Source organism: Lichenostomus cassidix, chromosome 2 (assembly GCF_008360975.1).
Source record: "Lichenostomus cassidix isolate B80296 chromosome 2, HeHo_3.0, whole genome shotgun sequence".
Lineage (NCBI taxonomy): Eukaryota > Metazoa > Chordata > Aves > Passeriformes > Meliphagidae > Lichenostomus > Lichenostomus cassidix.
In genome coordinates, this window is record NC_139482.1 from 117628299 (window position 1) to 117641967 (window position 13669).

Sequence of the window (13669 nt, forward strand, 5' to 3'; positions counted from 1 at the left end):
ATCAGATGCTGGAAGTTGTCTTGGAGCATCTCCATATGCTGGCTGCCTGATCTAGATCCCTTTTGTGTATGAAGTACCAATCATGGCAACCATTAATGGCCTTTTATTTCTCACATGGACTGTACCCAGTTCATACACTTAGTGCTAATGATTCTTTCATACAAGTCTAAAATCTCCCCTTTTTTTGGAGATGGTTGCTATGCTGTCTAGGCAATTACAGTATCAGTATCCTTTTTATAAACTTAATGAGAGTACAGATGCTGGCAGTATTTTTGATTCTGTTGCTATGGGTACTCCTACAAGCACTTCATCCTTTTTTTTGTTTTTGTTTTTTTGGTTTGTTTTAAGCATCTCACTGTGATTTTAAGTCACTAAAAAAACCCACCTGTTTGTACTAATTTTTCTCTACAATCTAAATAAACTCTTTACTAATTTTACTCCACCCAGATATTTTTGCTACGTGAACTTCTTTTACTTCTGTATCCTTGTTGTTTCTCACCTCTTTTATAATTTCACTTTGTATTGCATGCACTACTTTTTATTTCGCTTGTCTTCTGTTTGCCACAGTCTCCAGAGCTTCAGCCTTTAGATAAATATAATTTTGATGTGTGTGTGTATATATATATATATATATATTTATATGTCTGTGCATAGCTTGTTCTCTGGAGCACATGGGGACCCATCACTCATCCATGGCATATGTGCCTCTTGGAAAGGTAGGAAGAGATCCTCTTGCTCAGCTGTGCTCGTTCAGGCTGCACTGCTGCCTGCCCTCCTGTTCCCTCCTTGTGCTCAGGGACTTTACAGAAAAAAATGACTTAAGCCAAGATTTTTTATTCCTTTTCCTTAACAGTCTGATAGAACCCTTGTGGCATCCTCTTGCTTTCTGAGCAGCCAGGACTGTAATTTCTCCTCTGCCCTCAGAGACACTGCTAAGAGAAACCAAATCTCTCAAATATTTAACTAGGGAACCTGGTTATCTTCCCTTGAAATGACCAGAGATGGCAATTCACAGGCTTTGATAAATTCTAAGAGCTGATCTCGTTAATAAGGAGGCTCTGTCCACAGCAGTTCACTTTCTCCTATGGGACTGATGTGGGAATCTTAAAGGCATCCTAAGTATTGTTTTCTTAATTGGAAAATTAGAAAAAAGGAGCCAGGCCTTCTCCTCCATTTTCACCCATTCAAAAAATTCTTGTCACTGTATATTTGGTGAATATTTGGGTGGTGGAGTCTCTGTAAGCCAGCAGATACCATCTCTGTCAATCAAGGTATGTGTCTTCCTAAGGGCATAAACAAGAGCAGGCTCAGATACAGAAGAGGGAATTCTTACGGATTGGGCACACAGAATATGCTGCTGTTGGTATTTTGCAGGAATCCAGACACCATTCAATTTCTAAACCAGTATTTCATGCTAAGGAAAAGCTCTCCTTACCCCCAGCCTCCACATGCAAACTGAATTATCAAGTCTTGGTATGTGTCCCAATTAAGGACAGTTTTTTATGGAGTGTGCGAAGTGTTGAAATTCACGATGAAGAAGTTCTGCAGAGCAGCTGATCTGCTGTGCTTTCTAAAAGCAGCACCAAGTGAGTCTGATACAGTGATGTGCACTCTGATCTTATCTCTGGCAGAGCAGTTGATCTTGCCTTTGACATCTGGAAGTCTAAAGGCATTGCTTTAAAGGCAGTAGTAATTAAGCGTGGGGAAATGCAGCTCTCTGGCCTGGACATTCAGTTTTTTGTCTCTTTATAAACCTTATTTTTATTGTTGCTAAATACCATCTCTTAAAGCAGTAAAGAGAAAATTAATTTTTTTAGGTATCACTTTTCCTGCCATTTTGCTGTTGTTAACCCCAGTATAACCTATGAATGCAAAAAACTGTGGGTTCCAACGCACAGGAGAGTTCATCTGATCCAGAATTTAGGAGACAGAGAGGTTCACTCTGCCAGCTTCAAACACAGGAGATGACAGGCCCCAGAGAGAGGGAGTTCTGCTCTCACTTCTAGTGTTACAGACAAGTTTTAACCAGACTGAGAAGGCTTGGAGGATGATCAGATCACTGTCTGGATGATGTGACAGAACTAATGATTCATGCCAAGTTCTTTTGGAACAAAAAGTATTTGGCATTTTGTTTTAGAACCTTCAATCCACCTAACACACAAAGAGGAAATCTGAGCCCTTACTCCCACTGAGTGTGGGGTTGTGCAGTTCCTGTCCTTCCCCTCACCCCTGCACACCTGGCTGCTTCTTCTCCAGGCCTTGGGCTCTCACACCCATGCTTAGACCATCAACTTTCAGTTTTTAATGAGAATCTTCAGAGAAGATTTGGTTTAAATTCTCATTTTTAAAAAGTCATCTTTTTTCCAGAATAAAACCCTGAAATTTGTAAAAATCATCCAGATACTTAAATTACATCACACTTACTAATTGCTTAGGTGAATTATTTCATCACTAAAGAATATAAAATTCTGTTTTGCTTGAATTAGGATGTTTCTGCAAAAATGTTGGCTTTTTTCTTAATCCAGAGTCTTTAAACATTTTTCTGCCCACCTTAAAGACCAAGAAACCAGAATCTCCTCACTGATATGACTCAGTTTTAAGAGGAAAACATTGCATTTTTCAGTCGTTATAGATACAGGAGGTTTGCACAATTTTTTGGTTTGAGTATGTAAAAATTAAATGTTGTGAAGCCAAAAACCAAAGAGCACAGAGGAAGTAATACTTTTATACACCTTCATATATAGTAAAAATGTATGTTGTTTGATAATCCACACTAAGAACTATTGTTTAAGTTATTAGGTGTATGTATGATTGCTGACAGAATTGAAACAAGTAGTGACAGATTTCACAGTGATAAAGACCCCAAGTTCAAAGGCAAGGCAGTTCTGTTTTTTGTTTGGTGGGGTTTGTTTTGCAGCTGGAAGATCCCAAGTTAGCCAGTTGCAGCATGACATTGCACTGAGGTTTTGGGCTGTGCTGGGCTATGATGCACAGGCTCACTTGCCTTTGCACTGCTAAACCAAGTTAAAACAATTCTTCCTCAGCAGGAGACTGTCTATGCAAATAGGCTTGGACAAGGACTGTAATTGAATGGCTTTGTCTTTACATGCATTTTTATGCATATATGCACTGACAGATTTGACCTCCCACTAAACAGAAACCTTTTGGAAAGCAAGAACCCTCTGCCGAGTCCATCCACCTTTGCCTGTATCCTTATCCCCTTGCTGAGCCGGTGGTGGAGAGCTGTTGGGGCCCAGATCCCCAGAACATCAGCAAACATGTTAAATTGAAAGAAACATCATTTAGAAGCCGTATTTATACACGCCTGGCAGCCAAGCCTGCCCATTGTTGTGACGGGAAGAGCTTCTGTCCCCTCTAACGCGCGTTGCTCTCCTCCTCTCTCAGGTGATGACATTTCCTTAGGGGATGTGGACGACCTTTTGAAGCGCGCTCAGTCGCACTCCGGCAGACGCTCCAGCTCCACCGACACCGTGGCCACAGAGCCCTGGCTGCGACCGGGAACGTCAGCCACGCTGCGCAGACTCCTGGCGGAGCAGCCGAGCTCGGCAAAGCTTTCCCCGGACAATGCTCTCCCGCTGGGCTGGCAGGGCCTCTCCACGGCGCACGGCTGACTCAGCCCGGGAAGCCACCGCGCCTCTTCCCCCTGCTGAAGGGACCCTTCAGCATCGCTGCACCTGCCAGGGAGTCCTGCAGGGAGAGCTCTCTTCCGTGTACAGAGTGTGGAGTTGTGTGTGTAATTCAAATAGCAATAATAAAGGATCAGTCGCTGCAGTGGAACGGAGATGTAGCGCAGGGATGTTTCTCTTCCGTGATGTGGGAAATGGAGGAATAGCTTGGCAGCTTTTGCACTTTTTATACAGCTTAAGTTTCAGCCTCAGAGCTGGACTTAGCACAAGAAACAGTGTGTGGTGTGTGTGAATTTAATATTAAATCAAAGATGTTTTTTAGCTTTACAGTCAAACTCCAAAACTGTCTGGCATTAGAGAAGCCCAACAGGAGAAGGGCATTAGGTTCTTACCCAAAGAGTGAGTAACTTGAAGAAGGACACTTGATTTTCATACAGGATGTTATCCTGCATGAAAGCACAGCTAACACTTTCATGAAAAAAAAGGACTATTAGCAGTGTATCTTACATTCCTTAAGTTGTCATCTGCAGAAAAGATACTGTTGCATATATTTATGTTTCTGATTGAAGAGTTAATAAAGTATTTTGTTACTAAAATTATTTTTGTTACAAAAAATGTGAAAGCCGACTTGAATTTTCTTAGTTTATGATTTGCTTCAGCTTTCATTTACTCATGGACAAACGGGAGGGTTAAGGCTGTTTCCAAAGAAACAGATACACATGGAGTATCTGTTGAGAGCACAGAGCTTTAGCAAGAAGGACATGTAGGTAGAAGCAAGATTTTAGGAGTTCATTGAACTACACAACCAAGGTGAAGCAGAGGTAATGCTGCAGCTCTTGGTTAGGAAATTCCCACCCAGAGGCCTAAACTGGATCAACAGGAGAAAAAAAAGACCCCAACAAACCACTGATACAAACAAGAACTTTTTACAAAGGTCTTTTATTTTTACTAAAATGCCACCTTCAAGCTTTTGTAAATCTGGTTGAAGGCTAAAGCAGTTCCACGATGACAGCAGGCAATGTTTGCTGACAGATGTACTTCAAACCTATGTGGTGTTTTGCTTCTTCATGGGTTTAGCACATTCTTTCCCAGAGAGGATTTGCCAAATCAGGAAAATTCTTACCCTGAATTTCTGGCTTGGCAGTGAGAAGGCTCCTGTTCATCAGTGTGGGTATGACAGCAGTGGCCACTCATGCAGGGGCAGTGGTGTAACCCCTGACCTCGGCTGGAGCATGCACTGCAGGCTGCAAGGCTGCTTCAGTCTGGATTTCCCAGAGGCAGGGGAAGTAATTTCAAGCAGCTGAGATGAAAATGCTTTATAGTAAATACACTTAACCATCCTCTCATGCCAAAGCCCACCTTACGCCTTTTATACTTTGTCACCTGCTTGAAGGCTCTATCCAGTCGCTTCACAAGCTGAACTTTGTGACACATTCACTGTGCTAACTCCAGGCTACAGGTAAAATTTCTCTTTTTACTCAACTAGCTGAGTTTTTTTCCTTTAGTCCCTTAATTTTAATCAGAGTTTTAGCCCTGACAGAAGCATAAACTGTTACCCTAAAAAACCACTTTCACTGCAGTAGGTTTTGTAAATGCCAGAGACCATCAGGGGCTGGCATTTCTTTCCTCTGGTTTAAGGCCAGGACATGACACAGCCCCTCTGAATTACTTCCTTCACTTGTGCCATGGCCTGAAATCACTGAAATGTCTTTAACCTCACTGCTCAGCAACCCTTAGCACCATGAATTCCACTATTCCCTACAGCTACCCTACAGTACCTCTTGGCCACTCAGGCTGCTGCTCAGGATACTCAGTTCTTTGCACTTTCCAGATCTTCACTTTCTCTGCCTCTCCAAAGTTCAGCTTTTGGCTGGGCCCTTCTGACATCCTAACTTTGTAAAACGTTTTGTCATGACAGCCTCACCTGCAAAAAAAAGGTATCTGCAGTCCACAGCCCTGATGGATATTGAGATGACTAAAACAGAACCTATTCCCTGCCCCTGACCCCAGATTTTTGATCGTAATTGCAACTGTGAGTGTTCAGAGAGATGCAATTTGAATATGATGCCCAGAGTACACTTGGTGCTGCTCTAGCATTGCAAGAACTAAAGAGCAGCACAGAAGAGTTATGATACCAAAGTTCAGTTTCCAGTGAACCAAAATTAAACAGCTATTGGGACTTTTCCACATAAATAAGGCAGGAGAAGGCCAGGTGGTAAAGGAAAAATGTCATAACTAAAGAGGAGTACAAAAACCAAATGGATCAGTGAGGTTTAAAACCAAAAAGTGCCCCACTGCCCAACTCTTTAGATAATTCATTGCACTCACTGTTCTACTTTGAACACAGATGATCAGAAAGCAATTGGGAAGACAAACAAGGAACAGTGATTGTTTAAATAGTGCTCAGGGCAGCAGGGTCAGGAACACCTCGATAATGGTCTCAGAACAGTTTGCAAAAGCCATGGGGAAGAGTATGACAACAGGAATAGGACACCAGGAATAGGACACATTATACTCACTCTAAAAAATATTACTGATCACTATCAGACAAAGAAAGACCTCAGGTCTGGCCCAGCACAGTGGTTTAACATTTAAACATGGCACAACAAACTGAACAAGTAAAATACAGCCCAAGAGGAAAGGCTGTTACAACTACAATTATTTCAAATAACCTCAATTCTCCCCTTCTGACACTGGTAATTGCTATTTTGGTTTTGCTACACCCCAATTAACTTTGTGAGCAAACTCTGAATCACAGGTCATAGCATTTTAATTCCCTTTTCTGGCTTTTCCATAGCTATTTCATTGACCTGCTTATGCTTATTTCTGGAGCCTGCCATGAATGTCTATGGCAGATTGATTGCCTTGTAAGAGAGAGGAGGCTCCCTCACACACCTTCTTGGTCTTCACACTGCTCTCCCATGCCAGTCAGTTTTGTGGGAACACACTGGAGAACAATCCAATTCCACTTTTACTTAGAAAATCAAAGATGCTGACAAGGCTGAGCTGCCTGAAGTGTCCCAAGTCAGCAGGCAGCAGAACTGCAATCCCAGCCCTTCCCTTCCCCCTTTCTCCATCAGCTGTTTGATATTTGTATTTTAATCCCTGGAGAGCAAAGTGCAGTATTTGAGTTTCTATCTGTGCTACTGATTCATTTGCTACAGGGTTCACATATAAGCACTTTTATTCTCCTGCAGCCCTGCCCACCTCTTTTTTTTTTTTTTTTTAATTTACCACTCTTTTCCACTCTGTATTTGTCTCTAACAGTGAGACAATGTACCGCAGTCAACCAAAGGGCACCCACCTTTCTGCTTGTGGGGTCTGGGGTTTGTTCCTTTGAAACAAAAGTGTGAGGCAAAACAAACTGTAAAACAAGTAGCTGTGGATTAGACTGGTTTTGATTGCACTGATGAAAGAGTTCAAAAACTTTATTGACCTATAACCTGATTAGAATATGCCAGATGAGAACCAAATATTGTACAGAAAGTTGTACAGAATTTTTTTTACATAGAAAACTTTACATATCTGTACCATATACATTTTGTCCATCTGAAAAAAATTTCTACATCCATTGTAATACAGAATGCTTGACAATCTCGTCTGTTAACCATCAGAGCACAATTCACAGTATGAATACATTTCCAATAAATTTAACCATCCCCAAACCATGCCAGATTTGTTACTTGAATATATCCAACATTAAATTCTGTACATAAAAGTGAAATCTACATCAAACAAAAAACATCTGACAGCAGACACAACCTAGACTTGTTTGCAGTGATTCAAGTTCCAGTCCTTGTAAGATCATCATTTCAATGGCTCGTTATATTTAAAAGCCCTAAAACAAGTATATTACAGGTAGTTATGTCAGTCGTGATATTTCTACCGCTGTTCTTGACAAAAGTCGGCAACAATAACTTCTGGGCTACAATGAAACAAAACAAAAAATAACAACAATAACAAAAAACCCCCCAAAAAACAAAACAGAAAAAAAAAGCCCAATCCAACCTCCCCCGCAAAAAACCCCAACAAAAAAACCCAAAAACCCACACCCAAAAAACCCCAAAACCCCCAAAGAAAACAAAAAACCAAAGAAACAAAGAAACAAAACAAAACAAAAAAAATCACAACCCAAAGAAAAGAAACCCAAACTTCTAGTGCATTTGGTAAACAAGGAAGAGTTATGGGCTTTCAACAAATCAGTAATACAGAAATAAAATAATTTGGGAAGAACTGTATAGTGTTAAAGAGTTTATATTACAGACCTGCATCTCTGTACATTTTCACAGAAGGATGATTACCAATGTCTCAGACAGCCTGAGTGTGCAAAAATCTTAGAATATCAGACATAGCTGCTAAATATCTTTTTCCATGAACAATAATCTCCATTTTCTTTTCACTATAAACATTTTATCCTTCAAAATACAGCTCTCCTGAGTTGTACTTCTCGCAGAAGCTCAAACCTTTACATATATATGTTTCTTTGGGTACATTTTACTTTCACACCCGCCATAAACATCTGTTGCTACGCTGCTGTCTAGGACAGTAAAGGACACTGCAGCCCGTGCTGACAAGGGGACTGTGCTAAAAACTGGCTCTGTGCTCAGCACAAGCCAGGCAAGAGAAACTGATGAGAGAGAATCCGCCAGGAAAGAGAGGGACTGGAGTGTTGCAAGCCTTAATTACAGTTGTAAGCATCGGTACCGTTAACCCTTGGATACACGTTGCCAGAGAAAGAAATCATTTATATGGATATCCAGACAGAATGGCCCAGCTACCTGGTCCTTTTATTTAGCTGAGGAATATAAACTTTTAAACACAGCATCAATATCTGCTAATGCTTGCTTAGTCCAGACTCTTGTTCTGGTGGTTGGGATATTTGGAAAACCACACCAATCCGCAGGAAAAACCTTCGCAAAACAGCTCGAAGCTCAGGAATAAGGTCAAACTGCATGATTTCACACAACAAAGGATAGTAGAATGAGGCATGGGCCTTGAACTGAGGAGAAAACAAACAGAAGAAATCACTCTATTATGCATCAATACACCTCAGAAAGCACACTGCAAAGTATGAATTTCAAATGCTCTCCCAAATGAGGGCGAAAAACTCACAGAGACAACCAGAAACATCTTTACGCAATTCTAGAATAGGCTAAGACAGCTGTGCTGTACTCTGACAGATGCTCACCAGCTACGCAAAGCTCCTTACTAATGCTTAGTCTCCAAGAGGAAGTATTTTTTTAATTTGAGCTTTTTCTTGCAGTTGGCCTTTTTCACCTAATTGTTTCAGCCAAATTTTCTTAGAAACAGAGGGAGATCTAAACAGGGATTTATTTACTGCCGAATTGCTTTGGAGAAGGTCAATGTGTACATTTACCTGCAGCACTGGAGGCAGAAACAGGAGTTAATTCTTTGAATAAAATACCATCACTAATCATCTTCCTCAGCAGGAGAAGGGTAAAAACAAATTAACACACAGTTCTGAAGGATTCCAACATCTTTAAACTTCTCTGACACGTTTTATTTTATCACTCACTGCACCTTCACACTGAATTATTAGTGTCAGTATCTGTCAAGTGCAGTTTGAATGTACATTCCCCTCAACACAGGAGTGTCTACAGAGCAGCAGGAGCTTTGAAAGTCAAGTCTGTAACCGTGTGTGACTAACCAGTCTGGAACTACTTTTTACCTGTAAACATCATCTGAAACATCATTCCAGTTACTTACCCTTTCATCACTTATCTTCAGGACTTTAGTCAAAAATAAGAGTAAAAGGTTAGTCCAGGCTTCCCGATGACTTTCTGACGTAAGAGTGAGGAAATAGCTCAGAGCCTCGCTGCAGACACTGGAGACAAAAGACACGAAAAATCAGTAACTCACATTTCTTTCTGAGCTCTACTGAAGAGAGACAGCTTTGGCTTTGCAACTTCTGGCAGTCTCAAGCCTGGGTGTGTAACAGCCTTGTTTTATGAAAGCTACTCTAAGCCTGGTTAACAACAGAAAGCAGTGACTTTGTTCAACTCAAACCCAAAGTCCTAAGACTTCAGTAATAAATAAGCTGACAATATGTGATTATGCTGTTTGTGCACATATTTGAAATGTATTGAGTGCTCTTTGAGAAGTATGTGACAAAATGCTATGTGGACTTTAGGAACATCTCATGTTGATGTAACCAGGCAGTTTTCAGCTCTGTTTCCTAGTCTGTGAACCTTGAAGCCTTTTAGTGTTACTTTGGTGTTACTGTTGTGGTTTTAAGCCCTCTCTTATTCCAACAGTTGCTTGAAAAACTTTGTAAACAAAAAGTTCACATGAATAACCAAAGAGCAAAGAGTCTCTGTATGCCCACAAGGCTGCTCAAGCCCAGTGTCCATTTCTGCAAATGAGAACAAACAGTGCCAGTTCCCTAAAATGCCATAGGTTAGTGAAAGAAAAAAACAGGGTTTAGGTGATAGTTGTTTTCCTTTTTAAAGAAGAGCTTAACAAGCCCCCACCTAACCACGATACAAAAGAAAAGGTGACAAAACCTTTGTTCTCACCTGCAAAACATAATGAGAACAAAAAGGAGAGACAGCATCAGTAGTTGGAGGCACAGCTCTCCCCACAGAACTGAAAACTCCTAATATGAGCTGTGACCACCACACACAGATCTAGAAGTTTACTGCAGACAGAGAAGGTCTATCCTTTTAAATAAAACCCCCTGCCTTCTTTAACATCAGAAATGACCTGACCATGTTCAGTTCCATGGCCCTTACTTTAGCAGCCTTTGCTGGACTTCCTCCCAGGCGTTGGTGCGGCTCTCATCCATGTACATGCGGAACAGGATGCGCAGCCCACACGCCAGGCTGCTCGTCTCCTGCTTCAGCAGGTTGGGCTTTGATTTGCCTTTGAAACCTACAGGAATCACAAGCATTCATTTAGATTTTTGGTTCAGCTGACATTTTTTCTTACAGTCCCCCACTTCTCTTTCTAAGCATCTTCTGCACATAGACAATTAGAAGACCCACCTTAGTTAATTAATTTCTCATAACATTTAGTACAATGGAGCATTGCTAAAAATTAACCTAATTATTTGTGCCATAATTGTGTTTTTAATTTTTAATATCATCTTCCAAGTAGCTATGAAACTCATGTTTGTGCCTGCAGCTTTCAAGCATGGGACTCACACCTACAGCCCAGAATCAGCTTGGCAGCTGTACCTCAGGGAAACCTCCAATTTTATGAAACCAAAGATACTTGCATCTGCACAGATGAGGTCTCCTTCCTTTAGGAATCCTACAGTTATAAAGCTAAAGCTTCAACTTTTACATTCAGCACCAAAATACTTTTAACCTATTTTTGGGTCAATTCCCAATGTCACAAAATATTTCTCCAAGGTGACTGACTGACCTGCTTTCCAGAGAGCAGTTCTCTGTTCATTGTTTGAATTAAATGCTTTAGCAAATCTGTGAGATTCCAGCAGACAATCGAGAAGTTTGAAAAGCTGCTGTGATGTTAGGAAACGATACATGCCTTGATCCTGTGTATCTACATGCACATCAAAGTCTACTGCATCTCTCTATAAAAAAAAAAAGGAAAAGGACAAAGATTTGAAATAAAAATTCACAATTGTCTTCAGCAAGCTCCTGTGATAACTCAATCCTACCCTGTTTACATCTGTATTTGTACTTAAAATTCTATTAAAGGCTGTATCCACACCCCAGTTACATACATCTCTTTGAACCATACATGTTTTAATCTCCACAGTGCTGCCCTGGCACAGCAAATGCAATTTAATGGAAGTTGTAGAAGAGCTCAGCAGTGCAATGGAACTTCTCAAACGCATGTAAAAATTGTAATTCAGCAGATGTTATGTGAGTTTAAGAAACTTTATCTTAAAACTTTTGGAGGGAAAGCAGTTAAAAAGGAAGATCTATCAGTTTCACTTACTTGTGCTGCTGCTAGATTCTCTGCATCCTCTTTCTTGCTAGTTGCTGGGAAGAACACAATGTTGTCGATCGTCTGAATGAGTTCCAGCTGTACAACGCACTTGATCAAAAGAGCAGCAAATAACTTCTGTTCTGGAAATTCTTTAAAGGAAAGAAAATTACCTGTTAACTAAAAAACTTTTTTGAGCTATTCTGAGGGCAAGTTGAAGAACAGTTTAACTTCCAGCACATTCATAAGCAAACCTGGAATCTACATGTCTGAATTACTAACATCAGGACAGATCACCATGCTACCCACTGGACCATCTTAAAAAACTGTTTCCTGAACTTGTCAGTGATACGTTAGATCAACGTGGTTCAATGTTACCTAAAAATCACCAAAATGAGTGGCTTGGACCTTCAGTGCAATAGCAAGAGCCAGAGGCTGAGGCTGTTCCCAAGCATGAGACTTAGCACATCACTGGCATCATTGCTTGTTTGCAACTGTGGCAAGTACTAGTATCCCTATGAGACCATTTTAAGCACCAACACATAACTGAACAAGTATCTTAAATAAGGGCTTGATATACTCTCTTCAAATCATAGACAGAATTCTTTCAACTACTGCTTCTGTCACATTTTGCACTGAAAAATCTCTGCTCATAAGAAAAAAAAATACACAGCATTGTAAGTAGACTACTATTGTGAATATCCTGCTTTGGGTAAAAAGCCTAGAAGCTTGCAGTTGAATTCTCGGATTTTTAAAACACAGGCCAAAAATGTGGACCCACAGGAGTCCAAGAGAGTTCTGCCATACTACATGAAGAAAAAAAACTACACAATATGATTTCTTCACATTTCGTTTCTGGAGTCATAGCTGGAGCTATAACTAATACATAAAACATCTACTAAATACAATTCTCAGCAGATATCAAGTGCCAAATCACTGCAGAGCACACACTTGCTGTTGGCCTGGCTTTACTCGTTTCTTCAGCTGCCGTGGCCCCTGTGCTGGGCTGATAAGGACGTCCATCTGAAGATCGAGGCTGAATGGAATCATGGATATCTACTGACTTCTGGGAGATTGTATCCTGAAAAGAAAGAAAAAAAGAAAAAATTTTTAAATTATTAACTTACAGAAAGCTTTTGCAACCTAACTGGTAATAGGACTGTGCTCTTCCGAGCTCAAGACATTTGCTGTTTCAACACTGCACTTTCCTTCACTTTATTCATATTTGCTATGAATATTCATGAAAGATTTTCTAAAAAGATGAGCTACTCAGAAACAAATGAAAATTTAACAAGCAACAAACATTTAAGTACACAGAAAAGTCAGTGAGCAGCATTTTTCAGATAGGTTTTTGTATTCCCTCCAAGCATTTCTTCTGTCAGCCAAGAGCTACTATGGCTTTTACCAGATAAAGAGTAGGAGGTTTGCTGCAAGGTTCCTGTAAAGAACATCTCAGCTTCTTAGATCAGTAGATAACCAAGGTTTTAATCTCTACTAAGTAAAAATATATATTTTAATAGGTATCATGTCTACAGATAGCAAAACACTCCATCATATTTGAGCTACCTAAAGAAAACTGATATGACAATATCCAGAGCCTGCAAAAATTCTCTTACTAAATGAGAGGAGCCAACATATTTTTCCTTTAGTATAATTTGTTATGAAAGTTCTGTTAATTCTGATTCGCAAAATGTCTTTTTACACTGAAGACAAAAATAATTAAAAAAAAATTCATGTTAAACTATTTCAAAGGGAAAAGATCTTTCAATTTACTCAAGACTAAGACATTAAATTTATTTTCCCTTTATGCATGCTATTACATTTGGCATAAATGTATCAAAAATATAGCCAATATATTTGGATCAAGGCACTATAAATGTGTCATGATACAGTATGAAGGTACAATATCCACATAATGAGAACCAGCCATCCCATTCACTCTCTATTTTAACTGAATTATGTTAACACTTCATAAAGATAAATAGAGGGAGTTGGTCTCTCTTAGTAAAGCTCATTTGGGACCATTATCTTTGAACAACTGTTGTCCAGTGCTTCATTAATCTATAAAGAAATTCATGCAGCAATCTTGTGAGAATGTCCAAAAGCTA

At 40.0% G+C, this 13669-nt stretch overlaps 2 protein-coding genes across 18 annotated transcripts in view; one reads left to right on the forward strand and one right to left on the reverse strand.

Annotated features, from left to right (window-relative positions):
* CSPP1 (centrosome and spindle pole associated protein 1) overlaps positions 1 to 4243 on the forward strand; it is a 60239-nt gene extending 55996 nt beyond the window's left edge. For 15 of the 16 annotated variants that reach the window (XM_085052974.1, XM_085052973.1, XM_085052980.1 and 12 more), the window contains one exon: positions 3406 to 4243. In XM_085052974.1, coding sequence (XP_084909100.1) covers positions 3406 to 3632 — 227 coding nt within the window. In that variant the 3' untranslated portion in view covers positions 3633 to 4243. The remainder of the gene's footprint in view (positions 1 to 3405) is intronic. The other variant, XM_085052982.1, reaches the window with a different exon arrangement.
* Positions 4244 to 7057: 2814 nt separating this feature from the next.
* Positions 7058 to 13669, reverse strand: part of ARFGEF1 (ARF guanine nucleotide exchange factor 1) — an 85403-nt gene continuing 78791 nt past the window's right edge. For both annotated transcript variants that reach the window (XM_085052969.1, XM_085052968.1), the window contains exons 34-39: positions 12513 to 12642; positions 11574 to 11713; positions 11034 to 11202; positions 10400 to 10538; positions 9375 to 9492; positions 7058 to 8646 (exon numbers count right to left, since the gene is read on the reverse strand). In XM_085052969.1, the coding sequence (XP_084909095.1) occupies positions 8482 to 8646; positions 9375 to 9492; positions 10400 to 10538; positions 11034 to 11202; positions 11574 to 11713; positions 12513 to 12642 (861 nt within the window). In that variant the 3' untranslated portion in view covers positions 7058 to 8481. The remainder of the gene's footprint in view (positions 8647 to 9374; positions 9493 to 10399; positions 10539 to 11033; positions 11203 to 11573; positions 11714 to 12512; positions 12643 to 13669) is intronic.